Genomic DNA, 19,493 nt, shown 5'->3' on the forward strand with positions numbered 1-19,493 from the left:
GGGAAAATGAAGCCGTCGCCTGTAAAAAAGCGGATCAATGATGGGGAATCCATCGCCCGGAAACAGAAGTCAACGGGGAAAACAAAACTGCCGCTGTAATAAAGGAGCCGACCAACGATGGGGAAACCATTGCCCGGAATGAGAGGTCGATCGTCGCCTGTAAAAAAGCCGACCAACGATGGAAAACCATCGCCCGGAAAGAGAAGTTGAGGGGAAAAATGAAACCGCCGCCTGTAAAAGATCCGACCAACAATGGGGAAACCATCGCCTAGAAAGATAGGTCGACTAGGAAAACGTAATCGTCACCTGTAAAAGAGCCGACCAACGATAGGGAAACCATCTCCCGAAAAGATAAGGCGTAAAGCCGGACAAGAAGAAGGAACTCACAGTACGAAGAAGAGACTCACAATGTAAGAACAACGACCAAGGAGACGAACGAAGAATATAAAGAGAAGACGATAACACTCCCCCTCGAGCGAGACTACATGAGCCTGGAGATAACAAGACAAGAAAAGACATGAAAACAAGACAATACTCCCTCAAGAAGACAATACTAAGACAACACTAAGAAAAAGACAGCACTCCCTCTCAAGGAAAGACGACAAAAGAAGAACTACATAACACTACCCCTCAAGTTGAAGGTCGAATACTTTCAACTTGATACGAATTGAAGACAAGCAAGGCACCACACCTCTCTCGGACATTTTATTGAACACTTGTTGTGCGCCTTGAAGAAGATAGATGAACGAAGACAAATAAGACACCACACCTCTTTCGGACATTTCATCGAACACTTAGTGTGCACTTTGAGTAACAACACAAAAGAATAGAAGACAATGGAAAGAACGAGACGACAAGAAGACGACAACTAGATTTCAAGGCGCAGAGGAAAGAGGACAAATAAGACACCACACCTCTTTCGGACATTTCATCGAACACTTGGTGTGCACCTTGAGTAACAACACAAAAGAACAAAAGACAATGGAAAGAAAGAGATGACAAGAAGACGACAACTAGACAAGCACAAGAAACAATACAAGACAACCCTCCCCCCCAAGTTGAGGCCGAAGGCCGTCAACTTGAAACGGAAAGAAGACTTCCAAGGCCCAAAACCCCTTTGAGACATTTTATCAAACACTTGGGGTACACCTTGAAGATGAGATGAGAAAGACAAAGGCCGAGTCCAAAAAGCTATAGAAAAGAGAAAATAAAGAGAGATTTGGAGTGGAGGAGAACCCAAAATGAGTTTACACGAGTAACACATGCATTTTTTTTTTTGGGATAACAGAAACTAGATTGACGAGAGAGAGAGAGAGAGAGAGAGAGAGAGAGAGAGAGAGAGAGAGAGGGTTATGACGACTCGAAAACACAGAGAGAAATATGAGAGATGAAAGCGGGAGTAAATACGAAGAAGGAGAGAGAGATAATGGTGTGATGGTGATGAAAGGATAGTCTCTTCTTCTTTCCTTTTTCCTTCTCAAGGATCTTTGCTCTAATACCATGTTAGAAATGGAGTTAGGGTTAGAAGAGAGGAGGGAAAAGAGGAGTAGAGAGATGGAGGGTCTCCACTAGGGAGCTCCTCATGTAAATGATGTATATATAGGCCCAAAGTAGGGCAACTTTATACAAAGACTACAATACTCCTCATACTACAAGTGATGACTAAACTACCCTAACACATTATTCAGCATAAACATTTAAAGCATAAGCCTTGACCTTGTCTGGCTCAATGGTCAAGGCTTTGTTCTTCAACTTGGAGGTCGGAGATTCAATCCCAGCTTACCTCTCAAAAAGAAGAAGAAGAAGAAGTATATACTGTATTTATTTGATAGTAATAGTATATATTGATGTCTACTGGTTCTTATGATGTAATTTTGTTGGTATTAGTTTTATTGGCCATGCAATGGGTTTTAACAGTGGTCATGTTCTTTAATTCTAGCTAAGCTTACACATGAGTGAAATTTGAGACACTAAGCTGTCTTCAATGTGGGAGTATCATGCCTTTTTTTTTTGTTTGCCAGCACTTAACATGCTTGCTATTCTTCTTTTAACCGAACATACATGCTTGCCTTTTCAATTGTAATAGATGTGGATTTTTGACACAAGCGATGGGGATCCTCGTCTTTTACGCTTTCGAAGTGGACATAGCGCTCCTCCTCTGTGCATAAGGTGAGAGTGACGGTTTTCCATGTGTTCTTTTTTGTGGTTTCTTTCCCCACCTTTTCCTGAGTTGTTATAAATGTAAATCTTTTTGTTAAAAAATGAGCATTATTTGAGTTCAAAAATTGTTTCCTTATCCATTATAGTATCTTTCATGCCAAAAAAGATGGTTTTAGAAGGCTTGATATATTCTTGAGTGGGTGAAGAAGTTAAAAAGAACTTCTAGATTGTGTACTCACAAATGCTGTAAATTACTATTACCCATGTTCAGATGAGGGCTACGGTACATGTGTCTCAATTGTTTTGTGGATATTGTGTGCAATAACTTGATTCAAAATTTAGTTGTACAGGCATGCTTAGGCGATGGTCTGACCCATTATTGTTTCAGCCTTTGTTTTTTCACATTCCTGTGCATCGTAACTTTTCAGCGTTCATTAAAAACAAACATTGATTTTATTTCCTAGGGTCTGCATATTCTTCCTCGTCCATTTCACATGTGGATACTTAAACTCAAGGTTGTGGCCTTAAATTTATTCATCTAAAAGATAATTTTGGTACAAATCATGTCCAGTGGCAGTGACCTGAATTTCATTTGTGGTTAATGGTTATGTTTTTATGCTGCATCATTTTTACTCTATTCATTCACCCATGCACGCACACGCACGTGTGTGTGTATATATTTATATATGCAGACACACACACACACATTTATATCTATACATGTGTGTGAGACGAGTACACTTGCCTTGTTAATCTAATAGAGGTGCTGCATAAAAACCGCTATCCAAAGTAATGAAAGTACTTATCAGGTCCTGTCTGCAACGCTAAAGTCTTATTTGAAACATATGTATATATTTATGTGTGTGTACACACACAGAGAGAGAATAGATAACTTATCGAGTACACTTGCCTTGTTAAGCTAATAGAGGTGCTGCATAAAAACCGCTATCCAAAGTAATGAAAGTACTTATCAGGTCCTGTCTGCAACGCTAAAGTCTTATTTGAAACATATGTATATATTTATGTGTGTGTACACACACACACACAGAGAGAGAATAGATAACTTATCTACTACCTAGAATAGATAACTTATCTACACCCTAGGCTTAAAATACAGTGGGGGCACATTGTTTGGGTGATCCAAACCATTCATTTGATGGGTCCTCACATAGATAGTGTGTGCCCAAAAAATCAGCTACATATGATTATCCCAACCCTTCAATTTGTGGAGGTAAAAAAGACACTTTAGTATGGCGAGCATGTCTGTTCTATGCCATCAAGACGAAGAAACTTTGGATCATTTAATGTTGCATTGCCCTTTTGCTTACCATCTATGGATTAGAGCAATTGGAATTTTTGGGATTTCTTGGGTCTGTCCTCAATCTATCAGCTTCCTTCTATTGGGATGGCGTGCAGGGCCTTTTGGAGAAATGGGGAGATATCTCTGGGCAACGACTCCATATGCCATAGTATGGAACATCTGGAAAGAACGCAATAGACGGATCTTTCAAGAGAAGAGTAGAACTGCCACTCGTATTGCTTTTGATATCAAGATTGAACTGATCTCCTGGACGAGGGCAAAGAAACAAACCTCTTATGGGATGGGAGATCTAATAAGGAACTGGTGGCCGGTAATATGGGACAGAACTATCCGCTCCAAGCCTAAACCTAAATGGACGAGTCTGCCAACGGGGTGGTTGAAATTGAATTTTAATGGCAGTTCTTTGGGCAATCCTGGAAGGGCGGGGGTTGGAGGAGTAATTAGAGATTCCTCTGGATCAATTATTATGACGTATGCTGGACCATGTGGAATATGTGATGCTAACGAGGCTGAGGTTAGAGCACCACGTTTTGGCCTGAGGTGGGCGTTCGAACATAAATATGTGATGCTAGCGACTCCTCAAATGTAGTGGTCTGGGCTTCTGAATCATCAAAGGGTCCTTGGAGATTGCAGGAGATTGTAGCGGAAATACTGGATCTAATGTGAGTACTCAACCCAAGACTAGAACATCGTAGGCGATGTTCGGTGCTCTACTAATACTGTTCTCCTAATTTCTGGAGGGATATTCACGCCTCCCCCTTTCTGAAAACATCGGATATGTTCGGTGCTCTACTAATATTTGTAATAGCAGGCTGGGACCACTTGTCCCGAATGGTTTTTCAATATTAATGAAAATTGTCATCTTTCAAAAAGAAAAAAAATTTGTGGAGGTAAAAATGGACGGGTATAAACCTTCACAAATCTGTCCATTTTTTGCCTACACAGTTCGAAGGGTTAGGATGATCCTATAGTGCTGATTTTTTGGGCACACCCTATCAAATGAATGCTTTGGATCACCCACAATGTGCCCCCACTGTATTTTAAGCCTAGGGAGCAGATAAGCTATCTACTCTAGGGAGTAGGAACTCTTTTCTATATATAGACACCCGCACGCACGCACGCAGAGTAGTATAATAAAGTAGGGATTGCCAATATCAAAATAGAATGAGAATACACTCACACACACACACACACACACACTACCAACTTTGTTAAAGGGACGGACTCACCGTGCCTTTTCTTTTTTAATTGGCTGCTGAAAGCTTTTTGGGAGTTGTAATAACTTTTGACAGCTGGTTAAATTATAAAAGACGATGTCAGTTCGTCTCATCACCAAAACATGGTAGTGCGAATATCAGTAGCCTATCTATCTATATATTGCCACTTACCTGTTTTGGTGCCTTCACGGCTTCACCCATCTCTTTATCTTGAATTTTTTATGTAAATATATAGGAAGTATTTTTGTGTGTGTGTGTGTGAATCTAAATGATGATGCTTGCCAGGTTCTATGGCAATGGGAGGCATATTTTATCTGCCGGTCAGGATCGTGCCTTTCGCCTTTTCTCAGTCATTCAGGTTTGACATGAACTCTCTTCTTTCTACGTAGTGCTAGCTTCTGTTTTGTGAATTTGTTTCCTTATACTAATTATTTGTGTTCATCTCTTTAGTGTTCTATGTAACTACCAGTGCTCTTGCTTTTTTTATGTGAATACATCACTAGTTTGAGTTCATATCGTTGATTTTTTTATTCCACAAAGAAATTCCACAAAGAAATTCAACTTTATGTGCTTCTCGCAGTTATACTTATTGCCTTGTAGAATCTCGAACAAGATGTTACTCTTTCTTTGATGTTTTAAAGTTGGACTAAGCTTGCAGAACATTTAAAACCAGATTGACCATCAAATTGGCGAATTATTTGGTCAACATTGAGCGGTCTATACTGCAACATCCACAATTTCATTTGATGAATCATGAATCCTTCAGTTATTTTGAAGTTTGAACAACTCATTTATTAGAGTTAGTTACTATCAAACAATTGGAATTTTTCCAAGACTAAGATCATTTTGTCGTTTATGCAAAAGTTGAGGAGTTGTTCCTTCTTCTTCTTGATCTATCTCTTTGTAACAAAAAAGTAAAGAAGTTTGTAAACATGTAGAAGAAAGATGTAGGATGGTTGGAGGATTGTCCGGTAAAAGAAAGACAGAAGGCGGAGAGAACTTAGTGGACAATCTTGATCTTTGTGTCGGTGGCTGGGTCACTAGAAGTTCACGAGGTGTGGGTATGTGAATTTTAGATCTAGCATGCATTGCAGAGAAACAAAGGAACGGTGATGCGTCCATCACTGTCAGGGGGTGGTGTGTTTCTTCTCATGTGTCTAAAGTCGTCGTGGAGACATATGAAGGTTGTTTGAAGGTCGTCTCGTCATTATTTAACTGTTAATGGATATCAAATGTTTTAGATTGTATAGCTACAAATTGCTTGATGGTAGCCATGATTGGTCCGAAATGGGTGTCAGAGAGACTGGCTTGGAAGGAGTATGTTGAGGAGGACATAAGGTGTTGTGGTGACAAGCTCAGGAGATAAGGGTTTGCATTCTAGATGGGCGGTGCACATGCTGTGACCTATGGTGCATGGTTACAGGTTGGTAGTTTCGGAAACTGAAACTGGTACCAAGTGTCGAATTAGGCAAACCTCAAGAAAAAGAATTCTTGGATTTGGAAATTAAATTTTGGAAATATATTTTAATTTCCAAAATTTAATACATGTACATAATAATATGGTTACCTCATGTAATGCATTGGGAATTTTAATAGGTTAAGAAAAATTAATATTTTTTCCATATAAAGCTTACTATTAGGATGGACAAAACTCAAAACTCTGGTAACTGTAAATTTTGGTTAATATTCAGGGAAAAATCGATAAAATGAATCTAGAAGTGTCGCAACGAATCCATGAATTTACGGATTCCAAAATGTGTCCAACATGGGTACTTCACCCATTCAGAAGAATCCATGTAATATTGGCCATGACATATGATATAACATGGGAAGATCTTTAGAAGACGGAAATAGGGGCTATGTTTGTTGCTTGGAATGTTAATAAAGATTTAGTGTGAAACTATGACATTATGGGCATCCAATGTGTTTCATATTCAAAACTGATTCATTAGATAATTGTTTTTCATACGAGTGTTTTTGTGCTTTACTGTTTGTTTGGATATTTATTGGAAGAGATCTATGAGAAAAATATCAATAGTTCCACATTCTGAGAAATAATTACCGGTATCTTTTTGTATGAGCAGGACCAGCAAAGTAGAGAGCTTTCTCAACGTCATGTGGCCAAAAGAGCCAAGAAACGTAAGATGAAGGTACGACAATTACATGGAAAATGGTTTTTCTGGTCATTACTTGATCTTGCTGACTTATGTATATTCATATAAGGGATTTGCTAGGGACCATCACAGAAGGCATTTCTCTAACCGGCTGTTCTCTAATGCAACAGACACTCCGCGAAATGCCTTCCGCGGTGGTCCCTAGCAAATCTCTTCTTATAAAGTTATCTTTTGGATTGAGTCTCTGTTTCAGTAACTGACAGTGGAGAAGTTTCCACCATTCACAACTTGATTTCGTCCGTTGTATTTTCAGGAAGAAGAAATAAAATTGAAGCCTGTTATTGCATTTGATTTTGGTACGATATCCCCCTAGGATTCTAATGCAATTTGTAAACTTTACCTTCTACTGTTATTTTACTATGTTGTCAGGCTTCAGTTTAAGGCCGTGAAATGAAATTATCATAAAGTATCGGCTTCTGGTTTCTACTTATAGACAAGATTTGCCATTTTATTTGTGAATTATGCCGCCATAATTAATATCCTTTGTGATGACTAGCTCGGTCGTCCTTTTGTTCTCGTTTCTGTATAGTTATGAATAATTTTTTGCATTGTTAACAAAAGGCTTTAATATTTTTACTTTTGGTTTCTCATGGAACTTCTAACAACAAATTTGTTTCTAGAATGTTTTGTTCAATTCCCACCTGTATGCCAATTCAATGTTGTTTCTTAATACATGATTTATTTACACACCCTTCTAGCACCTCAAGAGTCAAGACAGGTGATAGTATGAATCGTATGATACACCGTCAACTGATACAGCAGCCTGAAAAGCTGAGTGATTCTGGATATAGTAGAAATTTATGAATCTAGTAGCCATTGATTATTCTGGAACTTGAAAAATTTATCCAACGGCATTAACTTACAAACACTTAAGATGTGTGATGCACTTGTTTATAAATGCATTTCCATGCAACTTATATACACCCAAGAATGGTTTATAATTTTATATAAGTCGTCTATGTTCTACAGACACTTGTATGACCAGTCTGCGGACAGTAGAAGGTATATCACCCTCAGGACTGGATTTTTTTTCCTTGATTTAGACAGGGAACAAGCAGTCCCACAGTGTAAAAGAAGGAATCCGTTTATGTTGATTCTACTGATGAAGATTCTGTGCAAGAAGATTAGGCCCAGTTGAACTTGGTTGAGTTAGGAATCCCTTGAGTCATATATAGTGAATTGGTTGTAAATTCATCAATGTTTTTGTTCCCTCCTATCTGTGAGTTGGTTTTGATGTTGGTCCATCCAGTTGTTCAACAATGTGTGACTCTCGTATTGGCTTTATCTTTGGGGCATATGTGCACCATTTGGTTATCAAAATGTGTTCTATGCTAAGTATTTTTTTTTAATCCATCAAAAACGAAAAATAAACTTTAAAGTCGAAGGAAAGGTAACACTTTTGAAAACTTTAATTATTTTAATTGGGTCAACATAGAGCTTCCAACCTCTGGTAAAATTTGTGAATTGACGGTTCATATTACAAAGTCGCATCACTCTGAACCTGAGTTGTGGCATTTTTTTTTTTTTTTGGTATGTAAGCTAGAGATGATAGAGTTCCCAGAAGTGTTATGTGGTGGGTGAGTGGGTCATTGAAAGGAAAAAAGTGCATACTAAATATGTAGATATGATTAAGGATATGTACGATGGAGCAGTAACTAGTGTCAGAACCACGGATGGCACGTTTAGTGAGTTTCCAATTAAAATAGGACTGCACCAAGGATCAGCTCTAAGCCCTTATCTTTTTACTCTAGTTATGGATGAGCTCACGGAGGGTATCCAGGATGAGGTGCCGCGGTGTATGTTATTTGCAGATGGCATAGTATTAATCGACGAAACCAAAGTAGGAGTAAATGCTAATTTAGAGTTATGGAGAACTACTTTGGAATCTAAAGGTTTTAGACTGAGTAGGACTAAGACAAAGTATATGGAGTGCAACTTTAGTAATGTAAGGAGGCAGGACGAGGATGTAGTAAATATGACTGGACAGGAGGTACCTAAGAGGGATATCTTTCGCTATCTTGGTTCAATTCTACATAAGGAAGGAGAGATTGAAGAGGATGTTAACCATAGAATAAGAGCAGGCTGGTTGAAGTGGAAGCTTGCCTTAGGAGTTCTGTGCGACCGTAAAATCCCTACCAAGTTGAAGGGAAAGTTTTATAAGACAACTGTGAGGCCAACCATGCTGTACGGCTCAGAATGTTGGGCCACCAAGAAGCAGCATGTGCATAAGATGAGTGTAGCAGAGATGCAAATGCTTAGATGGATGTGTGGCCACACAAGGTTAGATAGAATTAAAAATGAAGACATTCGTAAAAAGGTGGGGGTAGCAGCAATTGAGGAGAAGATGAGAGAGGAGTAAAAAGAGGTAGGGGTAGACCGAAAACAACTTGGGTAGAAATAGTGAGGAAAGACTTGATAGCTAGGAACATAACGGAGAACATGACCTGGGATAGGATAGAATGGAAGAAAATGATCCATGTAGAAGAACCCAACTAGAGCCAGGATTAGAGCCAGGTAGATTCCTTTCACCTTCTTCATGAAATTTTTCTAAAGGATTCATTTAGCCGACGACCCCAACTAGTTTGGGACAAAGGCTTTGTTGAGTTGAGTTGAATTTTATATAAGCTGGGGAGTTGAGGCAATTATTGAGAAGATTGAATCCTTCCTCTTGCCTCTTGATTGAATGACTCTGCCACCCTGTTAAGTATAAAATTACACTGACGATGAGATTGTGGAAGAGGGGACATAAATTTTGTATGGAGTTTAACATGATATTTTCTCGTTACTCAGCACATCATACAATCTATCTTATATACACAAAATTACAATGACCAAAATACCCCCTGCAAGAGTTGATAGATCAAGTGAATAAGCCCCTTGTCTGTAACAAATACAAGTACTGGTTTTCTTGGCTTGCCAAGTCTGACCAAATCATGTCAGGCAGGACCTCTAAAGAGTCCTTCAAATGCTGGTAATCTTGTAACTTGTTTGTTTCTAAACATGTATGATATAGATCCACGCTTTACTTTCTTAGAAGCAACGCGGTTTATCTCTAAAATGTGAGGGGAGTCCTGTATAAGTGAACTGGGACAATGATGAAAATACTAATGAGAACACTGTCATGCCTACATGATTCCTAGCTGAAACAACTAATGAGATATTGCATTCGATTGCTTAATTATACGTCTTTGACCTCTTTTGTCAATGTTTTATGTAGGCTTGCAATCCAACTCTTGTTCCATGTCTGATTTTTTATTTTTGTTTTCTTTCTCTGATGATTTTTTAAATGATCTTCTGTTGCGAAAAAGCCGAAATCCGTGAGCGTGATTGGTGCAATGTGGTAACTTGTCATATGGATACGCCACAAGCATATGTATGGAGGCTTCAGGACTTTGTCCTTGGTGAACATATATTGACACCCTGCCCCGACAATCAAACACCTGTTAAGGTATGATTTTAAAATCTTGTATATTTTTCTGTTTGTCCAATCCTTTATCAGGTGAGCAGATGCTTGCCAAAAAATGCAAAAGGTGTTTTGCATGAAATGCAATGGGAAGTTCACCGTTTCCACCGTAAAGTAATCTACTTGTGGAGTCCATCCGCGCATGATTTTATGAAAGTTCTACTTGGGACTAGTTTATGGGGCTTTTCTCTTATTTTCTTATGTGGCAGGCGTGTGCAATCAGTGCCTGTGGTAATTTTGCTGTTCTAGGGACAGAGGGTGGTTGGATTGAAAGATTTAATCTCCAATCTGGACTTAGCCGAGGCAGTTACTTGGACATTTCTGGAGCAAAAAGTTGTGCCCATGATGGGGAAGTGGCTGGAATTGCTTGTGATGCAACAAATTGTCTCATGATAAGTGCAGGATACCATGGTGATATAAAGGTTTAGTTCCACATCATACTGTTTCATGTTCTATATTTGCCTTTTGCCGATATTTATTATTTGTTTAATTGGAAACAATTAGGTTGTGCGCTATTTAATTGCTCCAGAGTGAACTACTTCTGACCGAATACTGAGAAATGATAACCATATTGTGTTAAGCTTAAAAATGACTAGCGATAGAAAGCATGCAAAGATAACTAACTTGTTAGTTTCGAATGGGCTAGAATTTTGAAACGGTTTAGTATTCAGCATGGTTTTAAATTTCGTCCAAAATACTGAAATTTCGTCCGGAATTTTGGATTTCGTTTGGTACCAAAACTGAAGTCACCAAAATCCAAATTTCGTCCAAATACTGAAATTTCGTCCGGAGTTTTGGATTTCGTTTGGTACCAAAACCGAAATCACCCAAATCCAAAATTTTGGCCAGAGCTCAAAATTTCGGTCTAAAATTTTGAAATTTCTTAATTTCGGGAAATTTTGATTTTTTTAAAAACTGTTTTCCTAAAAATTCAGCCGAAATTTCGGTACAGTAATGGAATGCTTTGTTTTTTTTTGGCTACCGAATTTCAGCCGAAATTTCAGTTTCGGCTATGTCCTAAACCGAAATTTAAATCCTTGGTATTCAGTACACCCAAAGATGCATTTCGTTTGTAATGCCATATGAGAAGTGACGTGTTGGCTGGTGAACTTTGGATTGCAATGTTTGTTTATTTTGGATAGAGCAATTACCGGTCAAAGTCATTTAGGGATGAGTTCACTCAATAGATTCTGGTTGAATGTATGCTACTTAATGAAGCATCGGTTTTATGATGCCCAAAAAGTTACATTTGGCACAGGGCTGCACATGAAATAAGCTGTGATTCTGGTCATTCCAAAGTTAGCTATACTATCTGTGGACTCTAACTGAGCCCGGCGTCCATACTGGAACTTACTTTTACATGATGTCATGCCCATTGCTTTCTGCCCTTTCTAATTATTCATTAATGTGATCCAATTTGAACTTTCTGCATCCAGTTACTAGAAGGATTCATAGTATATTTTTTCTGAATCTTTTAGTTATTTGAGATTGGAAAGGATGAATGAATAGTTTGAAGATTCATGAATGTGTGGATATCTGTCTTGTCTTTATTCTCAGGCTGTCTATGTGTTTGTGTGCATTCATGACTTTTAACTATTTTTGTGTGAGTCGTGTTGCTTGAGTGAGAGTAGTGCACTATGCATGACTTCTTGCCCATTCCAGTCCATATGCCTCCACATGCTTGAGTCTTCTGTTATTCTATTTGAATGCTCTGATGCCTAAGTTGAGTGAGTTATGTTGCATTTTCTGTGAATGAATCTGTGTGCATATGATATTTCTTCATTTTTTGTCAATGTTTTCTTGAATTCTATTTTTTGCTGCTGTGTGTGTACAAGCATCGTTTGTGTATAATTGCCTGGTAATGTGCCTGGCTCTCTCTCTCTCTCTCTCTCTCTCTCTCTCTCTCTTTTTGTGGTTCTGGATTGTGCCTTTTTTGTATGTGAAGAGTCATTATTCTGCTAGTATAATGTGCTGCTGATTTCTTTCTTTGATTTTGTTTGTCTGTTTGCTTCTGCATTATGGATTTGTATCACCAAAAGCTTTTTTTTTTTTGTTTTGGGGTTTTCTGCTATTTTTTTTTAATTTGAGTTGGTGGTGGATTTAATCCTGATGTAGGTTTAAATAGAATCTAGAGCCTTTTTATGATATGTGAATGCCAGAACCTTGATAATAGATAAGTGATTTGGGAAAAAGTGCAGCAAAAATGCTGATGAAAACTATACTGATAGTGTTTTTTCATAATAAAAATGTAGAATCCACCTTACAATGTGAATCAAGCGTGGGGTAAGTTTTTGAGATAGGAAAAGAGCAAACATTTACTTAAGAAGATCTCAAAGAAACTTCTGATTGAGGCGAGAGGCGTAAGCACCGTTTTTTCTGTAATCAAATTTTTTTTTTTTTTTGAAATGGTTTCTTTAATCATTGTTACTGGTGCTTCATTAGTTTCCCATTATTTTTGTCTTCAATATTTCACAACTGTTTAGTCATTTTTTCACAAAGTAATTTATTTTATTGTGACTTACAAGTTTCAAGAGCAACAATGTAGAAACTAGAAAAGATGAAGTGGAGTTATAATTTGAATAGAGCCAAGTGAAATGAGTGAAGTCCATTTGCCATTAAAAAAAAAATGATTGTAAGCCCATTTTTTTGGCTAGGCAGGATATTCAATGAAGGCTCCCTATAGAAGTAGGGGTGCTTGCTAGTAAATCGGAAAAGCCGGTGGCAGGTTTCACATTTGGAGGCAAGACAGACATATTTGGTTTGGTTTTTAGGTTGGGAAGCAAGAAGGTAATGGACTCTATCATTCTATGAAGGGGAAATGATAGATGTAATGGTGAAATTATGGCATGGATGTCGTGTGCCCACAAGTCTGTCACAATCACATAAGAAAGTCCAAGCAGTTTTTAAGTTCTAAAGCAATTGCACGATATATGACTAACATTTAAAAACAGTATTCATGGCCATAAACAGATAAACAAATGCCCTAGAAAGCAAGTAATAGTATCCATAATGACTGTTAGATTTAGCTCTAGTTGTAAGTTCAATGGTAAAGAACTGAGGTCTCCTAATAACACTAGTATTCGTAATGCTTGTTAAGTTTAGCGCTGCTTGTACTAGTCGGTCGTATATTGATTATTATATAACAACCATCCCATCCCCCACCCCCGGCCACACACACACACACACACACCCCAACACCAAAAAAGAAAGAAAGAAGCAAATTCCTGTCTCCATCCCTACCTTGCACAAGTACTTAATGTAGGGGTGCAACTTGGGTCAGGCTCAACCCGAACCTGACAGGTTTAACCCGATTTTGTCTCGGGTTGGGTTGGCATTTCCTCAGGTTGGGTAATTGGGTTAGAGTTGGGAAAAGCCAACCTGTTTTAATTTCGTGTTGGGTTAGGGTTGAGGCCATGTCAACCCGAACCTGACCTCCGTCCTCTAATCTGATCTTGATTCTCTTTGGGTTAATTGCATTTTTCTGTTTAGACCAAGGTGAACCCAACCCAACCCAACTCAACCCGACCCGATTTCGAGTTAGATGGGTTGGGTTAGGGTTGACCATCCTCAACGCGAGGCTCGAGTTGGGTTGGGTTAGGGTTGAGTGAATGCTATCTCGGGTTGGGTTAGGGTTGGCCTCAACCCCCAACCCGACCCGTGTTGCACCCCTAATTTAATGTTGATGGCCTAACCTTGTTTCACATCTGCGAAGGGGTTTCAAGCTAGGTTAATGGTTCACACATATTTCAGGTTGATGATACTCACCTTGTTTGACATGTGTTGGGTACTGATACAGGCACAGCACTTCCAAGTTCAAAGTGCCCTATAACAAGCCCAAATCTTTGTTTTATTGTGAGAAATTCTTCAATTTTGACTTCTGAATGATTTTTTTTTGTGGAAATTTCTCATTGAAAATATCCACATAAGTTATCTATAATAATTTACACATATTCACATGTGTTAATCCTATCTTGCTGTACCTTCCATTCCTTTGAAGTTATTGTACTCGAATGAGCATCAACTATGTTTTAAGATGATAAAAGTTGCTGTGAGACAAATAGGATTGGACTATGGTAAAATCATTTGAGACCTGGTACAAGGACCCCACTCTAATGGAGGTTATAGGTCAAACTGCTTGAGCCACACCTTCGAGGCTGGATTGGATGAAATCCAATTAGGTGCATTGCGGGTTGTGTCTTTAGCCTCAGGTGTTGTTTTGAGTTGATTTGCCACCGAAGAGCGTTGATGACGATAATTTCAATTATTAGGTGTTGGTATGTTATGTTTGGTTAGTTGTTATTATTAGCAATTTGGCAACATATCGTGGTACTTCAATAGAACTTCTTGTGTTAATCACAGGTGTAGCTTAAAAATATGGTTTAAATCAATATCTTTGCATGTTGCAGAAATTGTCTCTTCTATATGGCTGTTCTATCTTTGTTCCTTCTTTTTTTTCTAGGTGGTGCGAGTCTAAAGTGAATGTTGTTGATGGTTCTTATAATCTTGTCTAGGTGTGGGACTTCAAGGGACGTGAACTGAAATCTAGATGGAAAGTTGGTTCTTTTGTGATCAAGATTGTCTATCACCGAACCAATGGTACTTGTTTATAAGATGTTTATTATTCAATCTTGCTATTCTCGTTTAGGAAGCAAATATGATGACACAATGTTCAATGTTATATTTTCAGGTCTTTTGGCCATTGCAACAGATGATATGGTTCTCCGTCTGTTTGATGTTGTGGCTCAACGGATGGTTCGCAAATTTGAAGGTCATACCGACCGTATTACTGATTTGTGTTTCAGTGAGGATGGGAAGTGGCTTTTATCTTCTAGTATGGATGGAAGTCTTAGAATTTGGGATATTATCTTGGCAAGGCAGATAGATGCAATACATGTGGATGTGTCCATCACAGCATTATCTCTGTCGCCTAATATGGATATTTTAGCAACTTCTCATGTTGATCAAAATGGTGTCTACCTGTGGTAAGTTTATTTGAATGCTTTTAGGCTCTTTTGTCTCTTAAATCAATCATCTTGGCACCATTTGGAGTCTTGGTCTAGTATAAGTTTGTATTTTATAAAATGAGATTGAAGAGAAGACTTCAATTTTTGAGAACCGTTAGAACAAGGATGAGTGTATAACTCTAAGATTGGCTGAACTAGTGGTATTGGTCTACTTGCATGAATCCATATTTTATAGATTTCTTTGTAGATCTATATTGCTAATATACCATTTTTGATTAATTATATATTTCTATCTTTCAAAAAAAAAAGAAATATATATATATATTTCTGTTAATATCCTTTTCTCGTCCTTTACTGTTTCTAAAATTGTTCTGTTGATTGGTCGAATATGTTTCCTTTCTATTTCTTGTGATGCTATGAATCAGCAAGGCATGAACTCTAAGATTGTGACTTTTATTTACCATTTTGGTACTCATCCCTCTTCGCTTTTTTTTACATTAACCTAAGCTGATTTTCCTTGAAATGTGACAGGGTTAATCAAGCAATGTTCTCTGGATCCTCTAAGTATTGCTCTACTTGCATGAATTCATATTTTATAGATTTCTTTGTAGATCTATATTGCTGATATACCATTTTTGATTAATTATATATTTCTGTTTATATCCTTTTCTCATCCTTTACTGTTTCTAAAATTGTTCTGTTGAATTGGTCGAATATGTTTCCTTTCTATTTCTTGTGATGCTATGAATCAGCAAGGCATGAACTCTAAGATTGTGACTTTTATTTACCATTTTGGTACTCAGCCCTCTTCGCTTTTTTTAGATTAACCTAAGCTGATTTTCCTTGAAATGTGACAGGGTTAATCAAGCAATGTTCTCTGGATCCTCTAATGTAGACTTATATGCAAGTGGGAAAGAAGTCTTCGGTGTTAAAATGCCTACTATTTCTTCAAAGGAAGGTTCTGAGCTCGAGGATGAGGAATCTCATCGCCCTATGGGGCACCAACTACAAACTGAGGACAATAATTCTGCTCCCTATTTCAGTCATCAAATCCCTGATCTTGTTACCCTTTCATTGCTACCCAAGAGCCAGTGGCAAAGTCTCGTTAATTTAGACATTATAAAGGTGTGTTTATATGAATATCTGCTAAATTTACAGAACTTGACATTTTTATGTACTGATCATTATGTCTCATTCATGATTGCAACCCCCCAAATCTTATTACATCTCAAAAGTGCTCATATTTTTCTGATATGATACAGTCATCCCCAAATTAACCTGCTGCTTATACTATTTTTAATGAAGTAATTTAACTGCATTTATTTTTTATGCCATTTTTTATTTTACTTTTTTGCTTCTTGTATGTGCCAACTGGAATTTATTGATCGTTTTGGTTAACCTTTTGCTTTATTTCTGGATTGTTTTTGCAATTTTCAGGTCCGTAACAAACCCATTGAGCCACCAAAGAAGCCAGAAAAGGCTCCTTTTTTCTTGCCGTCAATTCCATCCCTCTCTGGAGAAATATTGTTTAAACCTAGTGACATAACAACTGGTGAAGAAAAGGATACAAAAAATGAACTGGGACATAATAAGAGAATGCCAGATCTATCATCTCAGTTTTTGCAACTTCTTCAATCCTCTGCCAAGACAAACAACTGTAAGTCTGCCTGTTAATGCTAATCTTGTTTGCAATTTCTTAAATTATGAATGCCATACTTCCATTGTGGCTATTAAATTAATATACTAATGAAGCATAGGGTTTTAATTTTGGAGAAAATTCCTTCAGGTGAAATACTAAAATATTGCAAAATGGTGTAAAATGAGAAACAATTTGTTCATTTTCACCCTGCTAATGTTTTTTTTTTTCTTTGAAAATGTTCCACCCTGCTATTGTTATGGTGGAAATTCACAATCAATCTTAAAAAATAAAAATAAATTCAATTATCATTTATTTGTTATGAATGCCATACTCAAAATCAATTATCATTTTTGGCTTGAGACTTGTGATATGTTAATTCTGATTATATTGTTTTATTAGCATAAATTAACTGTCTCCAGAAGCTGCTAGAAAACAATTTGTTAATTTCACATCTTTATATTTCTCTGTGGCAGTTTCAACATTCACAGACTACCTCAAAGGTTTATCCCCCTCGACTCTAGATATGGAGCTCCGAATGCTTCAGATAATAGATGATGAAGATCTGCAAGAACCTGAAGGGAGACTGGAGTTATGTTCTATTGAAATGTTATTGGATTATTTTATTCTCGAGGTTTCCTGCAGAAACAACTTCGAGTTCATTCAAGCTGTGGTTAGATTGTTTCTCAAGGTACTACTAACTAGTTCAGCTTTGGGTGATGCATATTTTTTCAGTTTAAATTACCATATTTTTGGTTATGATCAAAATATTTTGGACAATAGTTGAGCAACATGCAAGTTCTCAGATGACTAATATGCATATGTTTTTGTTTTACCAATTCAGACATTTTCTCTTCACAGATGGATGAAAGTAGCTTGGGCCTATAAAAAATGGGCAATATGCATGTGGAGAAAATCACTTTTCATGTTTTAAGCAAAAAGCTAAAGAAAAACATTTATACTGATAGTTCTGCTAAAGTCTTGCGAGGGCCGCAGCCTTTTTCTCATTCGCCTAAAACAGTATTTTGGATTAACCTGTAGGAGAATTGTTTGTCTTATCTCAATTAGAATCCCGGATAGGTCTCTTTTGAAATTCAGTAGACGATTTTTGAGAAAGACCTCTTACAGGTTTGGTTAATTTGAGAAAGACCTCTTACAATTTTTAACCTATTATCTTCGTTCTGTTTCCTATACAGATACACGGCGAAACAATTCGGCGTCAGTCAACACTACAGAGCAAGGCAAAGAAGCTTCTAGAAATTCAAAGCTCAGTGTGGCAGAGAATAGATAAAATGTTTCAAAGTTCTAGATGCATGGTTACTTTTCTCAGCAATTCACACTTCTGAGTGTTTCAATAGTGATATTTCTCATCCAATCTCTGTTTCAATGCCTTCATTCTCTCTGATTGTTCTTCTAGTACGGTCTCGCCATGAAATTAGCTCTACGTCTTCCTCACATCTGCGTGCACCAAGTTGTCGAAGATTAGCAGTGAGGACTTCCATGGTTTTTCCTGATTAAAATTTCGTTTCGTGATTGCTCGGGTGTGTTGTATCTGGTCAATATTGAGGCCTTTGAAACTGCAGAGTTCTTACATGAAACTGTCGATTGGCTCTACCTACCTGGAATTCGATTTTTCAATTTCCGAGTTCCGCTTCACTGAGTTAGTGACGAACGAGTTAATTTTGTAAGAAAATGGGAGCTTGGGCATGTATGAAATTGTCGATTGGCTCTACCTGGAATTCGTTTTTTCAATTTTCGAGTTCCGCTTGACCGAGTTAGTGATGAACGAGTCAATTTTGTAAGAAAATGGGAGCTTGGACATGTATTTTGAGCTTGCTAAATCGAGTTAAAACTTCCCTGACTCTGAGTTGATTGGGAAGTTCTTCATCATTGCATCTGTAAGTTTCTTCCTCTTCCAAGAAGCTAAATTGAATTACTCGTGATCTAGGTTGTCTATTTTTTACAGTAGTTTATGTTTACAACATTCAATTCCTTATGACTCTGTTTAGGTTGCAGGAAGAAAGATTTCTTGGGGAAAATTCTTTATGATTCATTCTTTTCTAAGGTTTAGAGGGAAATGATACAGTTATCCTTTTTTTTAAGGGATATCATTATAACTTGAAGCTCCTGTAAATAAAATTTGAACTGCAATGGTTCAAATTCTGGAAAAGTTTCTCTTTTTCAAATTCCTCTAACAATCTTGCAATCCCCTCATCATATAAAATCTTAGAATGGTTAGGAGAGGGTGAGAAGTAGCTGAAAACTGGGAAAAGAAAAACTCGACTTGAAATAGATTTTTTGTTTTCCTTATTTTTAAGCCACTTCCCAACATTTCCTCACTCTCTCTCTCTCTCTCTCTCTCTCTCTTTAATATGTACAAGACATGGTTCTTTTCATTGTCATTTTTTCTTTTAGAGAAATTTTTTTGTTGGAAATCTCTACCCATCTACCTTTTTTCATTTTTTTCGCTCCTATTGCTAATTTCTGCAACTCTTCATAGTGGGACCAACTGTTTTACACCCCGATGCTATGATCGTGTGGGGCCCAACAATTTATAG

General features: G+C 37.5%; 1 protein-coding gene across 1 annotated transcript in view; it reads left to right on the forward strand.

Annotated features, from left to right (window-relative positions):
• LOC143879852 (transducin family protein / WD-40 repeat family protein) overlaps positions 1-18,974 on the forward strand; it is a 34,499-nt gene extending 15,525 nt beyond the window's left edge. Inside the window, exons 7-18 of the mRNA XM_077382498.1 lie at positions 2,087-2,169; positions 4,984-5,056; positions 6,783-6,848; positions 7,126-7,168; positions 10,181-10,320; positions 10,545-10,757; positions 14,847-14,931; positions 15,023-15,317; positions 16,157-16,424; positions 16,737-16,956; positions 17,412-17,626; positions 18,132-18,974. Of these exons, the coding sequence (XP_077238613.1) occupies positions 2,087-2,169; positions 4,984-5,056; positions 6,783-6,848; positions 7,126-7,168; positions 10,181-10,320; positions 10,545-10,757; positions 14,847-14,931; positions 15,023-15,317; positions 16,157-16,424; positions 16,737-16,956; positions 17,412-17,626; positions 18,132-18,281 (1,851 nt within the window). The 3' untranslated portion in view covers positions 18,282-18,974. The remainder of the gene's footprint in view (positions 1-2,086; positions 2,170-4,983; positions 5,057-6,782; positions 6,849-7,125; positions 7,169-10,180; positions 10,321-10,544; positions 10,758-14,846; positions 14,932-15,022; positions 15,318-16,156; positions 16,425-16,736; positions 16,957-17,411; positions 17,627-18,131) is intronic.
• The last annotated feature ends 519 nt before the right edge of the window (positions 18,975-19,493 follow it).

Source organism: Tasmannia lanceolata, unplaced genomic scaffold (genome assembly GCF_043159265.1).
Source record: "Tasmannia lanceolata isolate RefF3 unplaced genomic scaffold, GAP_Taslan_0.1 ptg000006l, whole genome shotgun sequence".
Lineage (NCBI taxonomy): Eukaryota > Viridiplantae > Streptophyta > Magnoliopsida > Canellales > Winteraceae > Tasmannia > Tasmannia lanceolata.